This window comes from Scyliorhinus torazame, chromosome 5 (genome assembly GCF_047496885.1).
Source record: "Scyliorhinus torazame isolate Kashiwa2021f chromosome 5, sScyTor2.1, whole genome shotgun sequence".
NCBI lineage: Eukaryota > Metazoa > Chordata > Chondrichthyes > Carcharhiniformes > Scyliorhinidae > Scyliorhinus > Scyliorhinus torazame.
The window spans coordinates 159,247,173-159,269,781 of NC_092711.1; the positions used below are offsets into that span (position 1 = coordinate 159,247,173).

General features: G+C 47.8%; 2 protein-coding genes across 2 annotated transcripts in view; one reads left to right on the top strand and one right to left on the bottom strand.

Moving 5' to 3' along the window:
* The window catches only part of LOC140422160 (uncharacterized), a 76,202-nt gene that overhangs the window by 39,987 nt on the left and 13,606 nt on the right, over positions 1-22,609 (top strand). Inside the window, exons 3-4 of the mRNA XM_072507155.1 lie at positions 3,750-3,770; positions 6,989-7,390. Coding sequence (XP_072363256.1) covers positions 3,750-3,770; positions 6,989-7,390 — 423 coding nt within the window. The remainder of the gene's footprint in view (positions 1-3,749; positions 3,771-6,988; positions 7,391-22,609) is intronic.
* LOC140422183 (uncharacterized) lies at positions 287-6,619 on the bottom strand. Its single transcript, XM_072507198.1, has 2 exons — positions 6,112-6,619; positions 287-1,795 (listed from the first exon to the last, which is right to left on the bottom strand). Exon 2 carries the CDS (start codon positions 1,525-1,527, stop codon positions 583-585), a length of 945 nt encoding a protein of 314 aa, XP_072363299.1. The 5' UTR covers positions 1,528-1,795; positions 6,112-6,619; the 3' UTR covers positions 287-582.

Consider the following 22,609-nt stretch of genomic DNA (forward strand, 5'->3'; position numbering starts at 1 on the left):
CACATAGACAATAGATATAGAGTGTCACATAGACAATACGTGCCTTTGGGAGAATGTCCTCTCTGCAAAAAGCTTCAATGAAAAGAGACTGCAGATTAACATAGCGATCCTAAAACAGATGCTCGAGAACAGGGAGATTGACAAGATCAAGTGGTGTTGATAGCAGTTCCATTTATCTGACTGTCTGACATGAAAAGGGGCAAGTTTGAAGAAGTTATTAGAAATTGTTAAAGAGGGGAGTCTTTTCCCTTAAGGAAGAGAATGTGAGGGTGGATATTAAAAAAAAATGTTTTAAGAACAAGGAATAGGGTGCATTTATTGTCAAAACGAAAATAGATACATTTGTATAATTTGTTGTGGTAATTTACATCAAACTTAGAAATTATTATTTGCGAATCTGTTAGGAAAGAGTTAATGTTCCCCAGTGCTTAAATTTAGTTGCTTAATCGACCACATTGTTTGAGAGATTGCAAATATGTGTAAAGGGGATACAGGTGGAGGAGAAGTGATTGTAGAACACAATAAAATTGGAGTTGAAGAAGACTTGCTTTCTAGTTCTTATCACAGAGATTCCATCTGAGTTTAACACCGATGTCTCAGCAGGTGGGATGACCGAGCAAATCCCTTACCACGCTTAAAACAGGTGAACAATCTCTGTCCGGTGTGAATTCGCTGGTGTATCCGCAGGTTGGATGAATCCCTGAATCCCTTCCCACAGTCAGAGCAGGAGAGCGGCCTCTCCCCAGTATGAACTCGCTGGTGTCTCAAGAGGCTGGATAAATGACTGAATCTCTTGTCACACACTGAGCAGGTGAACGGCCTCTCCCCACTGTGAATTCGCTGGTGTCTCACCAACGCGGAAGAATCTCTAAATCCCGTCCCACATTCAGAACAGGTGAATGGCCTCTCCCCAGTGTGAATTCGTTGATGCATTTGCAGTTTGGTCAGCTGAATAAATCCCTTCCCACACTCAGTGCAGGTGAATGGCCTCTCTCCGGTGTGAACTCGCTGGTGTTCCAGCAGGTTGGATGACCATCTAAAACCCTTTGTGCAATGAGAGCAGCTGAATTGTCTCTCCCCAGTGTGAACTCGCTGGTGCGTCAGCAGGTTGGATAACTGAGCGAATTCCTTCCCACACTCAGAGCAGGTGAATGGACGCTCCCCAGTATGAACTCGCTGATGCTTCTGCAGGGTGGATGAATGTTTGAATCCCTTCCCACACTCAGTGCAGTTGAACGGCCTCTCCTCAGTGTGAGTGCGCTGGTGTCTCAGCAGGTGGGATGACCGACTGAATCTCGCCTCACACTCAGAGCAGTTGAATGGTCTGTCACTCATGTGAACTCGCCGGTGTGTCAGAAGGTGGGATGAATTTGTGAATCCCCTCCCAGACACAGCACAGGTGAATGGCCTCTCCCTAGTGTGACTGCGTCGATGAATTTCCAGCTTTGATGGTGATATGAATCTCTTCCCACATTCCCCACATTTCCATGGTTTCCCCATGGTGCAGGTGTTCTTGTGGCTCTCCATGTTCAACAATTAACTGAGGTGTCCACACACAGAACTTATGGATGGTCTTTCCCTGCTCCAAAGGGTAATGATTTTTTCAAGCTATGTAACTGCTTAAAGCTGGAATACTCTCACTCGGGTGGGTGTGTCTCGGTACTTTTCCAGTCACACTGATGTTCAAAAACTTCTGAATCAGACAAACATTCCTGATGAGTTGCGTGACTCTTTCAGATCTTGATGAAAAGTTTGGTCTCAATTTCCTGTCTGAAAATTCTCTCCTTCTGATATCCTGCAAAAGGAGTTCACAAAATTCATCACTGTGAGTAGAGGATAGAAATTCAGAACAGACAATTCTAGTTTTTGTGGAACATTCATCCCTCTCATTTCCCAAAAGTAAATCTCTATCCAACACACTCTCCCTCCATTCTCATTCTGTTACATCTAATATACACCCTCCCAATCCTCCTAAAGGAGTGATTCATAGCCTGGAGACAGACACACAAAAATCTTAATATAGGCTTGACGTTATATGTTGTGTTGCCCTATTATGTATTTTCTTTTATTCCCTTTTCTTCCCATGTATTTAATGATCTGTTGAGCTGCTCGCAGAAAAATACTTTTCACTGTACCTCGGTACACGTGACAATAAACAAATCCAATCCAATCCAATACAGATATCTTTCTATGTGCATCATGAGCTGCACAACAGATTGATTGAGATACAGGACTGTATATCCTAATTAGAGATATAGTGCGGGTGTGAGGAAGAACTTTATTTAGACATTGAGTCGGAAAAATCTAAAAATCACTTGTACGCCAGTGGTGGCGGTGAATAAGAATAATTTCAAACTGAAATTGGACGTGCACTTGAAGGAATTAATCTTGCAGGAGAACGGGGCTATAGTGGGGAATGGAACTGACTGGATTGTTGTACCCAAATTCGGCATAGGCTCTGGTTACTGGATGGACCCTGCCTGTGCCACAATGAATCGACGCCTGGAAATATATAATGTAGCTACAGTAGAATATTACAAGACTAAAAATAATAATAAATATCCTTAATTACAGAACCATCAATAATACATCTAATCGTATCAAATAACAACACTAGACATATCTCTGTCCGATATGAATTTACTATCCCCATTAAATGTCAGCCATCTCCTGGGGAAAGCGGCCCTTTAATTGTGAACATTAGGAAAGAGACCATCCTTTTAGCCAGACAAATAAATGTGTCAAGCTGAGGGAGCAAAGGATGTCAATGTCTTTAAGAGAGAGAGAGAGACCTGGACCAACCTTTGCAGAGTCTGCACCCTCCCTGGATTCATTTCCTTTCCCTTCAGTTGCTGCAAGTGACCAATTGAAGGTGAGAATGAGAAAAGAAACAGAAATGGGGAGAAAAGGGGCAGCACGGTAGCATTGTGGATAGCACAATTGCTTCACAGCTCCAGGGTCCCAGGTTCGATTCTGGCTTGGGTCACTGTCTGTGCGGAGTCTGCACATCCTCCCCATGTCTACTTCAATGCCAGGAGTATACGAAACAAGGTAGGGGAACTGGCAGCATGGGTTGGTACCTGGGACTTCGATGTTGTGGCCATTTCGGAGACATGGATAGAGCAGGGACAGGAATGGATGTTGCAGGTTCCGGGGTTTAGGTGTTTTAGTAAGCTCAGAGAAGGAGGCAAAAGAGGGGGAGGTGTGGCGCTGCTAGTCAAGAGCAGTATTACGGTGGCGGCGAGGATGCTAGATGGGGACTCTTCTTCCGAGGTAGTATGGGCTGAAGTTAGAAACAGGAAAGGAGAGGTCACCCTGTTGGGAGTTTTTTATAGGCCTCCTAATAGTTCTAGGGATGTAGAGGAAAGGATGGCGAAGATGATTCTGGATAAGAGCGAAAGTAACAGGGTAGTTATTATGGGAGACTTTAACTTTCCAAATATTGACTGGAAAAGATATAGTTCGAGTACAATAGATGGGTCGTTTTTTGTACAGTGTGTGCAGGAGGGTTTCCTGAAACAATATGTTGACAGGCCAACAAGAGGCGAGGCCATGTTGGATTTGGTTTTGGGTAATGAACCAGGCCAGGTGTTGGATTTGGAGGTAGGAGAGCACTTTGGGGACAGTGACCACAATTCGGTGACGTTTACGTTAATGATGGAAAGGGATAAGTATACACCGCAGGGCAAGAGTTATAGCTGGGGGAAGGGCAATTATGATGCCATTAGACGTGACTTGGGGGGGATAAGGTGGAGAAGTAGGCTGCAAGTGTTGGGCACACTGGATAAGTGGGGCTTGTTCAAGGATCAGCTACTGCGTGTTCTTGATAAGTATGTACCGGTCAGACAGGGAGGAAGGTGTCGAGCGAGGGAACCGTGGTTTACCAAGGAAGTGGAATCTCTTGTTAAGAGGAAGAAGGAGGCCTATGTGAAGATGAGGTGTGAAGTTTCGGTTGGGGCGATGGATAGTTACAAGGTAGCGAGGAAGGATCTAAAGAGAGAACTAAGACGAGCAAGGAGGGGACATGAGAAGTATTTGGCAGGAAGGATCAAGGAAAACCCAAAAGCTTTCTATAGGTATGTCAGGAATAAGCGAATGACTAGGGAAAGAGTAGGACCAGTCAAGGACAGGGATGGGAAATTGTGTGTGGAGTCTGAAGAGATAGGCGAGATACTAAATGAATATTTTTCGTCAGTATTCACTCAGGAAAAAGATAACGTTGTGGAGGAGAATGCTGAGCCCCAGGCTAATAGAATAGATGGCATTGAGGTACGTAGGGAAGAGGTGTTGGCAATTCTGGACAGGCTGAAAATAGATAAGTCCCCGGGACCTGATGGGATTTATCCTAGGATTCTCTGGGAGGCCAGGGAATAGATTGCTGGACCTTTGGCTTTGATTTTTATGTCATCATTGGCTACAGGAATAGTGCCAGAGGACTGGAGGACAGCAAATGTGGTCCCTTTGTTCAAAAAGGGGAGCAGAGACAACCCCGGCAACTATAGACCGGTGAGCCTCACGTCTGTAGTGGGTAAAGTCTTGGAGGGGATTATAAGAGACAAGATTTATAATCATCTAGATAGGAATAATATGATTAGGGATAGTCAGCATGGCTTTGTGAAGGGTAGGTCATGCCTCACAAACCTTATTGAGTTCTTTGAGAAGGTGACTGAACAGGTAGACGAGGGTAGAGCAGTTGATGTGGTGTATATGGATTTCAGCAAAGCGTTTGATAAGGTTCCCCACGGTAGGCTATTGCAAAAAATACGGAGGCTGGGGATTGAGGGTGATTTAGAGATGTGGATCAGAAATTGGCTAGCTGAAAGAAGACAGAGGGTGATGGTTGATGGGAAATGTTCAGAATGGAGTACAGTCACAAGTGGAGTACCACAAGGATCTGTTCTGGGGCCGTTGCTGTTTGTCATTTTTATCAATGACCTAGAGGAAGGCGCAGAAGGGTGGGTGAGTAAATTTGCAGACGATACTAAAGTCGGTGGTGTTGTCGATAGTGTGGAAGGATGTAGCAGGTTACAGAGGGATATAGATAAGCTGCAGAGCTGGGCTGAGAGGTGGCAAATGGAGTTTAATGTAGAGAAGTGTGAGGTGATTCACTTTGGAAGGAATAACAGGAATGCGGAATATTTGGCTAATGGTAAAGTTCTTGAAAGTGTGGATGAGCAGAGGGATCTAGGTGTCCATGTACATAGATCCCTGAAAGTTGCCACCCAGGTTGATAGGGTTGTGAAGAAGGCCTATGGAGTGTTGGCCTTTATTGGTAGAGGGATTGAGTTCCGGAGTCGGGAGGTCATGTTGCAGCTGTACAGAACTCTGGTACGGCCGCATTTGGAGTATTGCGTACAGTTCTGGTCACCGCATTATAGGAAGGACGTGGAGGCTTTGGAGCGGGTGCAGAGGAGATTTACCAGGATGTTGCCTGGTATGGAGGGAAAATCTTATGAGGAAAGGCTGATGGACTTGAGGTTGTTTTCGTTGGAGAGAAGAAGGTTAAGAGGAGACTTAATAGAGGCATACAAAATGATCAGGGGGTTGGATAGGGTGGACAGTGAGAGCCTTCTCCCGCGGATGGATGTGGCTGGCACGAGGGGACATAACTTTAAACTGAGGGGTAATAGATATAGGACAGAGGTCAGAGGTAGGTTCTTTACGCAAAGAGTAGTGAGGCCGTGGAATGCCCTACCTGCTACAGTAGTGAACTCGCCAACATTGAGGGCATTTAAAAGTTTATTGGATAAACATATGGATGATAATGGCATAGTGTAGGTTAGATGGCTTTTGTTTCGGTGCAACATCGTGGGCCGAAGGGCCTGTACGGCGCTGTATTGTTCTATGTTCTATGTGTGTGCGTGGGTTTCCTCCGGGTGCTCCGGTTTCCTCCCACAGTCCAAAGATGTGCGGGTTAGGTGGATTGGCCAAGATAAATTGCCCTTAGTGTCCAAAATTGCCCTTAGTGTTGGGTGGGGTTACTGGGTTATGGGGATAGGGTAGCGGTGTTGACCTTGGGTAGGGTGCTCTTTCCAAGAGCCGGTGCAGACTCGATGGGCTGAATGGCCTCCTTCTGCTCTGTAAATTCTATGATCAAAGTGTTTTACTCACAAATGTTGGAGACAGGATGCGATTTCAGTCTGTGTGAAGCTCAATCTCGTTCTGATTGGCTGGAGGACAAAAGCCCTTCCGGTGCTCTGGCTCTTGCCATTGGTCAATACTTCAGTAGGCAGGTCAAGGGCGAGCTCGCCTCCGCAACGTCCTCCTTGGACATGCGCAGTCCTCGGCCGATGGGAATGGGAAATCATCGAGCGGCTTCTCGTTCTGGCCGGAGCCGTCAGCCGGTTGCCTGGAAACCTGGTCTCGAGAGGTGTCAGGGGAGCGGAACATTGGAGGTGGTGGGGGGGGCTCAGTATCCGCGCTGGGCCTGCGCATTGGAACCCAGAGACGTCATCAAGGAGCAGCGTGATTCCAATTGGCTGATTCAGGCAGGGCTAGATTGTGACGTCACAATGCGGAGGTTGGACAATGAGTTTCAGATTAAAGCTTCCTCTTCTGGGCAACATCTGGGAGCAAATCAATGTCTCCCCCTTTCCATTTCTCTTCTCACTCTGGTCAGCCATTGGTGACTTTAATAGGGTAGGTCTCTGGAAAGGTTGGTTCTCTCTTAATGACATTGTGATACTTGAGTGAGAGTGTTCCTGTGCAAAGAATTTTCCCAGTTACTCAGCCTGAAAAACATCACACCATTCACAGCAGGGAGAGTCAGCACACGTGTTCTGTGTTTGTCTGGCCTTGAGCTCATCTTGGAATTTGAGTGACACAAGAACGCTTGCACCATGGAGAAACCTTGGAAATGTGGAGACTGTGGGAATGGATTCATATCCCCATCTCATCTTGAAATTCATCGACGCAGTCACACTGGGGAGAGGCCGTTCACTTGCTTTGTGTGTGGGAAGGGATTCATTCATTCATCCCACCTAGTGAGACACCAGCGAGTTCACACTGGAGAGAGGCCATTCTCCTGCACTGAGTGTGGGAAGGAATTTATAGCTTTATCTGGCCTGCTGACACATCAGCGGGTTCACACTGGAGATAAACCATACCCCTGCTCTCTGTGTGGAAAGGGCTTCAGTCAGTTATCTCACTTACAGATACACCACAGATTTCACACTGGAGAGAGGCCATACACCTGCTCTCTATGTGAGAAGGGATTCAGTCAGTTATCTCACTTGCAGACACACCAGCGAGTTCACACTGAGGAGAAGCCGTTCATCTGCTCGGAATGTGGGAAGGAATTCAATGATCCATCTAACCTGCGGACCCACCAGCGAGTTCACACTCGGGAGAGGCCGTTCGCCTGCTCTGAGTGTGGGAAGCGATTCACTCAGTCAACTCACCTGCTGAGGCACCAACAAATTCACAAGTGATGACGGGGGTTGGATTCTGCTGTTAATCACAACCAGGACTGAACGATGTTCATTTTGAAAGTTGATGAAGTCGGAGGGTTTCTTTATGTTGGACTGGGCCTTCCCTCAATTTTCTTCCAGTGGGCTGATGCTCTTTGAGCCTGGGAGAGCACATTTCCACTGAAATGATCCCTAAAATCGGATGAAGGACATTTATTTTATCCTGGAGAGTAAATAATGATTTCCTACCACTACAGGTAGATCTGCCCTGAGGGCAGATTATCGACTTCTCTGGGAAAAATTAAGCTGTCAGCAGTGGGAGGGGCAGGGGCGGGGGGGGCGGGAACTGGGATTTGGGTGTCGTTGATGTAAACCATGTCGACTAGGGCTTTGTTGGTTGGGTGTGTGTTGTTCATTTTGTTATTTTATTATCTTGTTAAAATTGTTACAATTCTAATATAAATGCCTCAATACAAATATATATATTTTTTTTTAAACTACAGGTAGATCTAAAATTTGTCACTTTTCCATTTGTTGTCCGGTGAATTATCAGATACTTTGACCAGTTTATTATTAAATATTTTACCCAGTTGTCCTTACTTATGAGACGAACAAAGGACAAAACAGATTCATGGGTTCACCCAATTTTATTCACAATTCTCTGATTGTTTTGCTGTTCTTCTGTTTTATTTGGGCATTACAATCTTCAACAGCACTCACACTGAATATGACTCAGATTCACAGCTGAGCTCCAGGTATTACCCGCACTTCGTGAAGTAAGCTGGCCAGGCCAAGATCACTCGATGTGGATACCTTCTTCTCTGAGCTCGGAGCCCAGGGCCCCTTCTTCTTGTGATAGTTGTGCCTGGGAGATTCCCAGGTTGTCACTCGCGACAGGTTTCAATGTTCCTTCTTCTATACCAGTTCTGCTAGCACTGAGTTGTAAGTACACACCCACATCTGGCCTGAGTTCTATTGTCCCATCCAGACTTAAACTCAGAAATAGGAATAAACAGGATACTCCTGTTCACCCAGGGTGATTCAAACAAGATCCATTGTCCTCTGAAACACTCTTGGCTGACCAGCTATTAGTCCATTATGGAGTCTGATATCGTTTGCATGCTGTAAAGTTGATTACTTCTGCCTCGTAGTTAATTAGGTATTCATAATATGTTTTTTTTGCCCTTTTGTGTAAAACTGTTAACTACTGTAAGTGGGAATCACAAAGTTCCATATAGTGTAATGAATTTCTGTACTGACCTGGGTGCTCTGGCAGATGTCCAGTATCGAATTTAGCCAGGGCCTTATTTGGCAGTTCCTATTTTTCGGCCTATGTGTGTTTTTCTTCCTTGTCAGCCTGTTCCCAGCATCACATTTCCCCCTTTGATCCCATAAATATAAACGTATGGGGCCACTAGTTTGGGCAACTGTATTTCCCAGTGTGAGTCCAAGATACATCATTTCTTTACATTATTCAAAACGTATTCAATTACATACTTAGTTACAGTTATTAAAAGCTTGTTTAATTATGTATTTTTATATTTAGAAACAAATCCCTACGTCTCATTACCTATTCCACATTGAATCTCTCTTCCATTTGCCTTTTTCCATCTCTTAAACATAATTATCATTGAAGCTTGATGTATAGTTACAAGAACAACAGCAATAACAAAATGCAATGTGACCTGTATCCAAGGGTGTATGTCCATATTAGAGCCCCAATCCCAAATATTGTCCGACCAAGTTGTCTCCTTTGTCTGCTTGATGTTATTATTAATCTCCTCAGTTTCCTGTTCTACCTGAACATGTGTCTTGTAGACCCTTTTTTATATAATAAACATTTTATTGAGGTAGTTCTGGTATTACAACAACAACAAAATAAACAATGTACATGAATCTATAAACATAGTGCAAAAGATGTCTCCCTCCCTTACAGGTCCCACCTTTATTAACCCCCTACTCTAAACTAACCTAACCCCACCTCCTGCTGACGATTAATTTTCCGCAAAGAAATCGACGAATGGTTGCCACCTCCGGGCGAACCCTAACATTGACCCTCTCAAGGCGAACTTGATTTTCTCCAAACAGAGAAAGCTAGCCATGTCCGCTAGCCAGGTCTCCGACTTTGGGGGCTTGGAGTCCCTCCATGCTAATAGTATCTGTCTCCGGGCTACTAGGGCAGCAAAGGCCCGAACGTCTGCCTCTTTCTCCTGATTCCCGGATCTTCTGACACCCCGGAAATCGCCACCTCTGAACTCGGTGCCACCCTTGTTTTTAACACCGTGGACATGACATCTGCAAACCCCAGCCAAAATCCCCGAAGCTTCGGACATGCTCAAAACATGTGGACATGGTTCGCTGGTCCGCCCGCACACTTTGCACACTTGTATTCCACCCCAGAGAATCTGCTCATCCAGGCCCCTGTCATGTGAGCCTGATGAACGACCTTGAATTGTAATCAGGCTGAGCCTGGCACATTGACTCTGCTCAAAGCGTCTGCCCACAGACCATCCTCTATCTCTCCTCCCAGTTCCTCCTCCCACTTGCGCTTCAGCTCCTCGGTCTGCGTCTCCTCTGACCCCATAAGTTCCTTATAAATGTCGGAGACACTCCCCTCTCCCACCCACCCTCTGGAAACTACCCTGTCCTGAATCTCCCTTGGTCGTAGGAGCGGGAAGGTTGACACCTGTCTACGTAGGAAGTCCCGCACCTACAGGTACCTGAATTTGTTTCCCCTCGCCAACCCAAACTTCTCCTCCAGCGCCATCATATTCGGAACGCTCCCCTCTATAAACATATCCCCCATCCTCTCAATCCCTGCTCTCTGGCATACCCGGAACCTCATATCCATACTTTCCAGGGCAAACCGGTGATTATTACAGATTGAGAACCAGACCAATGCTCCATCTGCTCCCATGTCTCCTCCATTGCCCCCAGACTCTCAGGGCCGCCACCACCACGGGGCTGGTGAAGTACTGTGCCGGCGGGAACAGCAGAGGCGCAGTTACCAATACACCTAAACTGGTGCCCTTGCATGAAGCCGCCTCCATACGCTGCTATGCCGACCCCCCCCCCCCCCCCACCCACTTCCTGATCATGGCTATATTCGCCACCCAGTAATAGTTACTGAAATTTGGCAGCGCCAGCCCGCCATCTCCCCAACTCCGCTCAAGCATTACCTTCCTTACTCGTGGGGTATTGCCCGCCCAAATAAAGCCAGTGATCACTTTGTTAACCCGTTTAAAAAAGGACCTCGGAACAAAAATGGGGAGACACTGAAATGCAAACAGAAATCTCGGGAGGACCATCATCTTCACCATCTGCACCCTCCCAGCCAGTGACAACGGAAGCGCGTCCCATCTCCGAGAATCGTCCTTCATTTGGTCTACTAGTCGGGCCAGATTTAATTTATGCAGCCATTCCCATTCCCGCGCCACATGGATGCCTAGATACCTAAAGCATTTCCCCACTAATCTAAACGGTAGCTCCCCCAATCGCCGTTCCTGTCCCCTCGCCCGGACCGCAAACATCTCACTTTTCACCATATTTAGCTTATACCCCGAAAACCAGCCAAATTCCCCGAGAATCCTCATGATTTCTTCCATCCCCTCTATTGGGTCCGATACATACAGAAGCAGGTCATCTGCATAAAGCGAGACCCTGTGCTCCACCTCCCCCCCCCCCCACCACCACCCCGGCCCCTTCCAGCCCCTTGAAGCTCTCAGAGCAATTGCCAGTGGCTCTAATAGCTAGCACGAACAACAGTGGGGAGAGGGGGCATCCCTGTCTCGTCCCCCGGTGCAGTCTAAAGTAGTCCAATGTTGTTCTATTCGTCCGTACGCCTGCCACAGGAGCCTCATACAGCAACCTGACCCAGTCAATAAAGCCCCGCCTAAATTCAAACCGTCCCAGTACCTCCCACAGATATTCCCATTCTACCCGATCAAAAGCCTTCTCTGCGTCCATTGCGACCACTACCTCCACCTCCCTACCTTCCGGATAATAGAAAGATCCTGAACAGTCCCATTGTTCTGCTCTCAGGAGCAATTTACATAAATGGTTAAATCCAATAAAATTAACCCAATAAAAACAATAACCAATTGTCTGATTACAACAGGTCTTATTCAGATCAGGGAATGTTAATTCAAGAGGTAAACGTGGGATTTGTGAGTGATCTTGGGCGTTGCAAGTTGGACTCTAGTCATGGAGATACTCAGTGCTCCTGTGGCAGGATTTTGGGAAATCGCTGTTTCACACTCCTACCTGGGGTGGTCGGTCAATTGAAGGGGTGAACCAGATCCATTCAAGTATTGCCCTCTGTAATTGTTTCTCTGGCACCCAAATGTATATGTACCTCCCCAGTTCCCCCCTCCCCCACAAACAGATGCCTACTTATGTGTTAAAAATAATATTGCCAATTGTACAGAGTTGCTGTTGTTGAGCTAGTGCATAATACCCTACCAGCTATTTTATTATTTTTTGTTTGCGTGTGCTCTTCTATATATATATATATATGTATATTTTATTCTGTGTACATAACAGTAAATATACTTTGTTCAAAAACCCACTGAAAAACATGTTTAAAAAAAGATTGAAGGGGTGAAAGTCGTTCATGTTTTTTAAATAAACATTGATATTGTTAGCTGTCTTCTCAGATGGTGAAGTCACTTGAACTAAAGCATTGATAGTATTTGCTATTTCACAGTTCTGTTTTGCCAGATGTTTAAGGCTTTTCCTAACTAAACCTTTAGGAGGGTCAATTTAGAATAGAGCAATTAGGCACCTGTAACTAAATTATACTAAGCCCAAATATTAATTATCTGCTCGTTCAAACGGAAAGACAACAAAGAACAAAGAGAAGTACAGCACAGGAACAGGCCCTTCGGCCCTCCAAGCCTGTGCCGACCATGCTGCCCGTCTAAACTAAAATCTTTTGCACTTCCGGGGTCCGTGTCCCTCTATTCCCATCCTATTCATGTATTTGTCAAGATGCCCCTTAAACGTCTCTATTGTCCCTGCTTCCACCAGCTCCTCCGGTCGCGAGTTCCAGGCACCCACTACCCTCTGTGTAAAAAAGCTTGCCTCGTACATCTCCTCTAACCTTTGCCCCTCGCACCTTAAACCTATGCCCCCTAGTGACTGACCCCTCTACCCTGGAAAAAGTATTTGACTATCCACCCTGTTTATGCCCCTCATAATTTTGTAGACTTCTATCAGGTCGCCCCTCAATCTCCGTCATTCCAGTGAGAACAAACCGAGTTTATTCAACCTCTCCTCATAGCTAATGCTCTCCATATCAGGCAACATCCTGGTAAATCTCGTCTGCACCCTCTCTAAAGCCTCCACATCCTTCTGGTAGTGTGGCGACCAGAATTGAACACTATACTCCAATTGTGGCCGAACTAAGATTCTATACAGCTGCAACATGACTTGCCAATATTTATACTCAATGCCCGGCCAATGAAGTCAAGCACTCCGTATGCCTTCTTGACTATCTTCTCCACCTGTGTTGCCCGTTTCAGTGATCTGTGGACCTGTACACCTAGATCTCTCTGACTGTCAATACTCTTGAGGGTTCTACCATTCACTGTATATTCTCTACTTGCATTAGACCTTCGAAAATGCAAAACCTCACATTTGTCCGGTTTAAACTCCATCTGCCATCTCTCCGCCCAAGTCTCCAAATGATCTAAATCCTGCTGTATCCTCCGACTGTCCTCACTGCTATCCGCAATTCCACCAACCTTTGCGTCATCCGCAAACTTACTAATCAGACCAGTTACATTTTCCTCCAATTCATTTATATATACTATGAACAGCAAAGGTCCCAGCACGGTTCCCTGCGGAACACCACGAGTCACAGCCCTCCAATCAGAAAAGCACCCTTCCATTGCTACTCTCTGCCTTCTATGACCTAGCCAGTTCTGTATCCATCTTGCCAGCTCACCCCTGATCCCGTGTGACTTCACCTTTTGTACCAGTCTGCCATGAGGGACCTTGTCAAATGCCTTACTGAAGTCCATATAGACAACATCCACTGCCCTACCTGCATCTCTAGAAAGTTTCACAGGGATGATACCAGAACTGAGAGGGATTAAGTTACAGGATATGTTGAACAGGCTGGTAATATTTTCTCTGGAAAAGAGAAGGTTGAAGACTGACCTGATAGAGACTTTAATGGGCGTAATAGGATTGACATCATCAAGTCATCACTGTAATTATAGGATAGAAATTCAGAATTGATTCTTGTTGTCACAGAAATCCTTCTTCCGAAACTATAAATCTCTATCCCCCACACACTCCCTCCTCCCAATTGATTTCAACACTAATTAATCCCACTATCCCCATAGAACATACAACATACAGTGCAGAAGTACTTCCTGCTTTTTCCCCAATTCTCCTCCTGGAAGGTGCTGACTCTCGGGTTCAGTTTCACTCTCACCTGTTGCTCTCCCCAATGTCACCCAGGTGTCTAAATCTTTACACCTGAAGTTAACAAACTGTTTTACTAAGGGGGGCGTCATAATCAAATCCAGTGACTAACCCCCCCGCCGCCCCAAAAGTCCCAAGTCCAAGGAGTTTGGAGACAGGGCTCCGAATGAGTAATGGCGGCCGAAGCCCCCATAATGCCCCGCGCTGCGGAAACCACTCTATCCGCCGTGCAAACGTGCGGCCCGCAACTGTGCACGCTCAAGGGTGAGGGCAGCTTGCGCATGTGTGGGGGAAGAGTTGGAGGACCAGGACAGTCAAATCGCGGGCGTTGTGTGAATGAAGACTGAGCTTCACATCGACTGAAACGTCCTCCTGTCTCCAACATCTGGGAGTAAAACACTTTCTTTTCTCCCCCTTTCCATTTCTTTTCTCATTCTGACCTTCAATTGGTCACTTACAGCAACTGAAGGGAAAGGAAGTGAATCCAGGGAGGGTGCAGACTCTGGAAAGGTCGGCCCAGGTCTCTCTCTCTCTTAAAGACATTGGCATCCTTTGCTCTCTCAGCTTGACACATTTATTTGTCTGGCTGAAAGGATGGTCTCTTTCCCAATGTTCACAATTAAAGGGCTGCTTTCCCCAAGAGATGGCTGACATTAAAGGGGACAGTAAATTAATATCAGACAGAGATATGTCTCATGTTGTTATACGGTACATATTAATAATAATCTTTATTGTCACAAGGAGGCTTACATTAACAGTTCAATGAAGTTACTTTGAGAAGCCCCTAATCGCCATATATGTATTATTTATGGTTCTGTTATAAAGTACATTTATTTCCAGTCTTGTAATATAGTACTGTTGTTTTGTTATATATTTCCAGCCTCAGAGCATTGCAGCACAGAAGGAGTTAGTCAGCAACTCGAGTCGATGCCAACTCTCTGTCGAGCAATTCTGTCAGTCTCACATTTGTCCAATTCTGTAGCCCTGCAGTGCCCTTCTGATTTTATTGCAAAATTATTGATCAGCTATTTGCAGGCAAGGGGGAGTCTTTCAAAAAGGTGTTAACTAGGGTTCAGGGTGAGCACATTCCTCTTAGGCTGGTAGAGGAGGGAACCCTGGATGACTCGGGATATTGAGGCTGTGGTCAAAAAGGAGGCATATGGCATGCATACGCAGCTGGGATCAAGTGGATCCCTTGAAGAGTGCAGTGTTTGTCGGAGTAGAGTTAAGATAGAGATCAGGAGAGTAAAAAGGGGACATGAGATTGTCTTGGCAGATGAGGCAAAGGAAAATCCAAAGAGCTTTTACAGATACATAGAGGGTAAAACAGTGACTAGGGAGAGGGTAGAGCCTCTTAAGGATACACTAGGTCATCTATGTACAGATCCACAAGGGATGGGAAAGGTCCTAAATGATATTGGCCTTCTGGAAGTTTAAATACAACACATCTACTGGTCCCCCTCTATCCACTCTGGTTGAGACTTCCTCGAAACACTCTGATAAATTAGTCAGACACGGTTTCCCTTTCACAAAGCCATGCTGACTCTGCTTGATTAGATTATGATTTTCTCAATGTGCTGCTATTATTTCCTAATAATTGATTCCAACATTTTTTTCAACAATAAATGTTAGGCTGATCGTCCTATTGTGTCTCGATTTTTGCCTCCTTCCCATTCTGAATCGGGGGGTTGTCACATTGGCAGTTTTCCAATCCTCTGGTACTTCTCCAGAATCCAAGGATTTTTGGAAAATTACAATCAATGCATCCACTATCCCTGCAGCCATTTCTTTTAGGATCCTAGGATGCAGCCATCCAGGGGACTTATCTTATCCCCATTAGTTTGTCCAATACTTCTCCAATGATGGTATTTAATTGCTCCCTCCATATTCTTTAGTATTAATGGGATATTTTAAGTATCTTCCACCGTAAAGACTTTTGCAAAATATCTGTTTAACTCTTCTGCCATCTCCTTGTTCCCCATAACTGACACAGCGGCATGGAGGCACAGTGGTTAGTGCTGTTGCTTCACAGCTCCAGGGATCTGGATTCAATTCCCAGCTTGGGTCACTGTCTGTGCAGTCTCCACGTTCTCCCCAAAACAGTGTGGGTTTCCTCCCACAAGCCCCAAAAGACGTGCTTGTTAGGTGAATTGGACATTCTGAATTCTCCCTCTGTATACCCGAGCAGGTGCCGGAGTGTGGCGACTAGGGGATTTTCACAGTAATTTCATTGCAGTGTTAATGTAAGCCTACTTGTGACAATAATAAAGGTGATTATAATAAAGAATATTACTATCTCCCAAGATACAATCAGATCAGCCATGAACCTTTTGAATGGTGGAGCTGGCTCGAGGGGCCGAGTGGCCTACTCCTGCTCCTAATTTGTATGTTATCACATCCTTTATAATAGATTGTAGCATTTTCCCTCCTACTGATATCAGGCTAATGGGTCTGTGGTTCCCTGTTTTCTCTCTCTCTCCTTAAATAGTGGGGTTACATTTACCACCTTCCATTCTGCAGGAATCATTCCAGAATTTATAGAATTTTGAAAGATGATCACCAATGTGTCCACTATCTCTCCAGCCACCTCTGTCAACACTCTGGGATGGAGAGCATCAGCTTTGGGGGATTTATTAATTTTCAACCACATTAATTTCTCCAGTGCTGCTTTTTCACTAATACTAATCTCTGCTCTAGTCCCTTGGTTCTCTAATGTTTTTGGGACAATTTCTGTATCTTCCTCCATGAAGACAAACACACACTGTTTAGTTTCTCTGCCATTTCCTTATTCCCCATTATAAACTCTCCTGTCTCTGCCTGGAATGGACCCACATTAGTCTTTGCCAATCTTTTCCTTTTCACATTCCTATAGGAGCTTTTGCAGTTCTCCCCAGTTTGCTCTCATATTCTATTTTCTCTTCCATCAGTTTCTTGGTCCTTTGCTGAATTCTAAAACAAGTTCTCAATCCTCAGGCTCACTACTATTTGGGCCACTTCATGAGTCTCCTCCATTGATCTAATGGAATCTTTAACTTTCCTTGTTCGCCACGATAGCTTCATTTTGCTGTTTAATTTTTGTTTCTTAAAGAAATCTATATTTTATGTAAATAAAATGCGAGCAGTTGCCTGTCTATTGTTTATCGACATACAAAGAACAAAGGACAGTACAGCAAAGGGACAGGCCCTTGGGCCCACCAAGTCTGCTCTGATCATGATGTCTATCCAAACTAAAACCTTCTGTGCTTCCATCTGTATCCGTCTATTCCCATCCGATTCATGTATTTGTCAAGATGCCTCTTAAACGTCACTATCGCACCTGCTTCCACCACCACCTCAGGCAGCGAGTTCCAGGCACTCACCACCCTCTGTGTAAAACACTTCCCTCGCATGTCTCTTCTAAACTTTGCCCCTCACACCTTCAACCTGGTAATTGACTTTTACAACCGGGGAAAAAGCTTCGGACTATCCACTCTGTCCATGCCACTCTTTTATCAGGTCGTCCCTCAACTCCGTCGCTCTAGTGAAAACAATCAGAATTTATCCAACCTCTCCGCATAGCTAATACCCGCCAGGCCAGGCAACATCCTGGTAAACCTCCTCTGAACTCTCTCCAAAACTGATGCACGATCAATTACACAAAGACGAGAGTTGGATGCAATCGAGGCTTTATTACACTGAGATGTGTGGCCTCCTACAGCAGCTGGCGAAATGGCTGCTATACTGGGAGCACACATATTTATACTCCGCCTACTGGGCGGAGCCAGCAGGCAGGGAACTACCCCCGTATCTGTAGTACAGGGCCTCACCATAAAGTATCTACATCGACATTCTCTATATACAATACATACATCAGTGATGACTACCACATTCACCCCCTGTTAAAATTGAGTCCGGCGGGGGTGGTGGAGAACTATATGCAGAAAGATGTGATTTGAAATACAGAAAATATTACAAGTTCAGGCGGTCCGGAGCCTTGATCTGCCGTTGAGAGCAGTGCTGGCGGTGACTCCGGCGTTGGTTTGGTCTTCGGTGACTCCGGGCGGCGACTCCGGCGTTGGTTTGGTCTTCGGTGACTCCGGGCGGCGACTCCGGTGTTGATTTGGTCTTTGGTGACTCCGGGAGCGTGGCAAAATCCTCTTCATCCCCGGGTGTGAGCCGGGGGAGGACGGATTATCCTGGAGCGGGAACTGCGGTGGGGTGCGCCGGAGCAGGGGGGTGGGTGTTGGAACCAGCTGGTGCCAGGTCCCTGAGGGAGACTGTGTCTTGGCGGCCGTCGGGGTACGCTACGTAGGCGTACTGCTGGTTGGCGTGAAGTAGCTGTACCCTCTCAACCAACGGGTCCGCCTTGTGGAGTCGAACGTGCCTACGGTGGATAACGGGTCCCGGAGCTGTCAGCCATGTCGGGAGGGACACAGAGGTGGACTTCCTAGGGAAGGCAAAGAGACATTCATGAGATGTTTCATGAGTCGCAGTGCACAGGAGCGACCGAATGCCAGCGGGAGGCCGGGAGATTTCTGGACCCTAGGGCCAGCTGGAAGGCCCTCCAAACCGTCCCATTCGCCCTTTCCACCTGCCCGTTTCCCCGGGGGTTGTAGCTGGTCGTCCTGCTCGAGGCGATACCCCTGTTGAGCAGGAACTGGCGCAGCTCATCGCTCATGAATGAGGATCCCCTGTCGCTGTGGACGTAGGCGGGGAAGCTGAACCGAGCGAAGATGGTGTTGAGGGCTTTGATGACGGTGGCAGACGTTATATCAGGGTATGGGATGACGAAGGGGAATCTGTAATGTTCATCGACCACACTGAGGACGTAAGTGTTATGGTCGGTGGAGGGGAGGGGCCCTTTGAAGTCCACGCTGAGGCGTTTAAAGAGGCGGGAGGCCTTCACCAGGCGCGCACGGTCTGGCCAGTAGAAGTCCGGCTTACACACCGCGCAGACCTGGCTGTCTCTGGTGATTGCCCGGACTTCCTCGATGGAGTAGGGCAGGTTGCGGGCCTTAATGAAATGGTAAAAACGTGTGATCCCCGGGTGACAGAGGTTGTCGTGCAGAGTCCGGAGTCGGTCCACCTCTGCGCTGGCACATGTACCTCGGGATAGGGCATCAGGGGGCTCGTTGAGCTCACCGGGGCGATACAAAATCTCGTAGTTGTAGGTGGAGAGCTCGATCCTCCACCTCAAGATTTTATCGTTTTTGATCTTGCCCCGCTGTGTGTTGTTAAACATGAAGGCAACTGACTGTTGGTCAGTGAGGAGAGTGAATCGCCTGCCAGCCAGGTAATGCCTCCAATGCCGCACAGCGTCAACGATGGCTTGGGCCTCTTTTTCAACGGAGGAATGCCGAATTTCGGAGGCATGTAGGGTGCGGGAAAAGAATGCCACGGGCCTGCCTGCCTGGTTGAGGGTGGCGGCCAGAGCGCCGTCTGATACATCGCTCTCGACTTGGAATGGTAACGTCTCGTCGACTGCGTGCATCGCGGCCTTGGCGATGTCGGCCTTGATATGGGTGAAGGCCTGGTGGAGCCTCGGCCGTCAGGGGAAAACAGTGGATTGAATGAGTGGGCGGGCCTTGTCCGCATAGTTTGGGACCCACTGGGCGTAATATGAAAAGAACCCCAGGCATCGTTTGGGGGCCTTGCAGCAGTGGGGAAGGGGGAGTTCTATGAGGAGGCGCATGTGATCGGGGTCGGGCCCCAGAACTCCGTTCTGGACCACATAGCCGAGGATGGCTAAGCGGCTTATGCTGAACACGCACTTCTCCTTGTTATAGGTTAGGTTGAGGAGAGTGGCGGTGTGGGGAAATTTGGCAAGGTTGGCGTCATGGTCCTGCTGATCGTGGCCGCATATGGTGACATTGTCCAGGTGCGGGAAAGTGGCCCGCAGTCCGTACCAGTCAACCATTCAGTCCATCTCCCGTTGGAAGACCGAGACCCCGTTAGTGACGCCAAAGGGAACGCTAAGAAAGTGGTAAAGGTGGCCACCTGCCTCGAAGGCTGTGTATGGGCGGTCCGCCTTGCGGATGGGGAGCTGGTGGTAGGCAGATTTCAGGCCCACAGTTGAGAAGACCCGGTACTGTGCAATCTGATTGACCATATGAGATATGCGTGGGAGGGGGTACACGTCGAGCTGCGTGTACCGATTGATGGTCTGGCTGTAGTCAACGACTATCCTGTGTTTCTCCCCAGTTTTAACGACTACCACTTGGGCTCTTCAGGGGCTATTGCTGGCATCGATGATGCCCTCCCGAAACAGTCACTGGACTTCGGACCTGATGAAGGTCCTGTCCTGGGCGCTGTACTGTCTGCTCCTGGTGGCGACAGATTTACAATCCGGAGTTAGGTTTGCAAATAGGGGAGGTGGGTCGACCGTTAGGGTCGCGAGGCCGCACACAGTAAGGGGTGGTAGGGGCCTGCCCCATTTCAGTGTTAGGCTCTGGAGGTTGCACTGGAAGTAGCAGGGCAGCGCAGAGGTTAGGAAGGACGTAGAGACGGAAGCCGCTGAACTCCACGCCTTGGACAGTGAGAGTGGCGATGCAACACCTCCGGATCGCCACGGAGTGGGACCCGGAGGCCAGGGAGATTCTCTGGTTAACGGGATGTAGCGCGAGGGAGCAGCACCTTACCATATCGGGGTGAATGAAGCTCTCGGTGCTCCCGGAGTCCAGCAGGCAGGAGATCGTGTGCCCATCGACCTTCACTTTGGTTGAAGCAGTTGCAAGGTTGTGTGGACGAGACTGCGGAAAGCGGATAGATCCAAGTGTACTTTGTCCTGAGATGATCCCACTCGTATCAGTTAACCACTCTAACGGTTGTGTGTTGAAAATGTAGGATCCCTTTGAGTGATGTGCACTCTCTCCTAATTATGATCCAAATTCTTGGAGGATGTTTCTTTTTGCGACCGTGACCGAGGCGAGATGCGGCTGGTCATCGGTGGTTGCGGGCGATGAGCAGCTGGTTGAGGTGCCGGATGGGCAGGGGTCCTGGGGGGGAACACGATGGCGGCACCCACGGGCCGCACGTGCGTGGGGAAAACAAGATAGTGGCGCCCATTGGTCCTGGGGGGAACAGATCGCGGCGCCCACGGGCTGCACGTGTCGTGGGGAAAAGAAGATGGTGGCGCCCGTTGGTCCCGGGGGGGAAACAAGATGGCGGCACCCACGGGCCGCACGTGTCGTGGGCAAAACAAGATGGTGGCACCCGTTGGTCCTGGGGGGAACAAGATGGCGGCACCCTTAGGCCGCACGTGGTCTGAGGAGGGGAAAATGGCGGCGCCCACTGTCCGCACGTGGCGGGTGCCGGAACAATAGTGGCAATTGAGCGGGCCTGGCACACTGCAGCAAAATGATTGGTTGGCTGCCGCGTGGCACAGGCGTGGGGTTGGCTGAGGGCGTTCGCTGATAGGGACCATGATGGGGCGGCCGTCTGCGGAGTCCATGATGCACAGGGGGGGGTGGGCCGCTCGGCCGGGTGCATAGGCTGGACGTTGCATAAAGCGACCGTGAGTGAGAGCGCTAGCTTTTTGGTTTCTGCGAGGTCGAGCGTGGACCGTTCTAAAAGGCGCTGGCGGATGTGATCGGCCCCTATGCCCGTAACAAATGCATCTCTCATGAGCAAGTTCGAGTGTTCCATGGACGAGACGGCCTGACAGTAACAGTCTCTAACGAGGGGAACCCGGGCACGCCAGAAATCTTCCACTGACTCACCAGGAAGTTGACGACACGTGGAGAGGAGGTGCCTGGCGTATAGTGTGTTCGGCCGCTGAGCATAGTTTTCCTTCAGTAGCGCCATGGCTTCTGCGTCGGTCGGCGAGTCCTGGATAAGTGGAAAGACATTGGAGCTCAGCCGCGTGTAAAGGATCTGGATCTTCTGTGGTTCTGGGATTGGGGCTGGCGCAGACCCGATGTAAGCTTCGACACAGGCTAGCCAGTGTTGATACTCCTTTTTGGTGTTGTCTGCTTGCGGACACAGCTGCAGGCGATCCGGCTTGATGCGGAGGTCCATCTTCTGAAAACTTAGTGTAATAAATTGGTGCACGATCAATTACACAAAGACGAGAGTTGGATGCAATCAAGGCTTTACTACACTAAGATGTGTGGCCTCCTACAGCAGCTGGCGAAATGGCTGCTGTACTGGGTGCACACATATTTACACTCCGCCTACTGGGCGGAGCCAGTAGGCAGGGAACTACCCCCATACCTGTAGTACAGGGCCTCACCATAAAGCATCTACATCGACATCCTCGATATACAATATATACTTCAGTGGTGACTACCACGAAAGCCTCCACATCCTTTTGGTAATGTGGTGACCAGAATTGTAGGCAATATTCCACGTGTGGCCTAACTAAGGTTCTGTACAGCTGCAGCATGACTTGCCAATTTTTATACTCAATGCCCCGACCAATGAAAACAAGCATGTCGTCTGCCTTCTTAGCTCCTTATCCACCTGCGTTGCCACTTTCAGTGATCTGTTTATTGTAATTTCCCAATCTACCACAGACAACTTGCCCCTCATACCGTGACAGTTTCTTTCTGCGAGAAACACCCAGATAAATTAGGCAAAAGAACCATGTAACCACCATAGCCCATCTTCATGGCAACATGGCTGCTTTGGGAACTAAATATCTTCCAACGTGCAAACACCTTTTCATTCTGTGCTCCTCGTCAAACTTGGAACCAGGTAATCGCAACGAGGCTCAAAAATGGTCAGCCCACCGGAGGCAGAGGTGTTAGACCGGCCAGTCCAGCAGAAAGAAACCCTCCAATCATCACCAT

Coding starts and splice junctions, on each gene's coding strand:
- LOC140422183 (XM_072507198.1), bottom strand. CDS start 1,527: ATGGAGAGCCACAAGAACACCTGCACCATGGGGAAACCATGGAAATGT.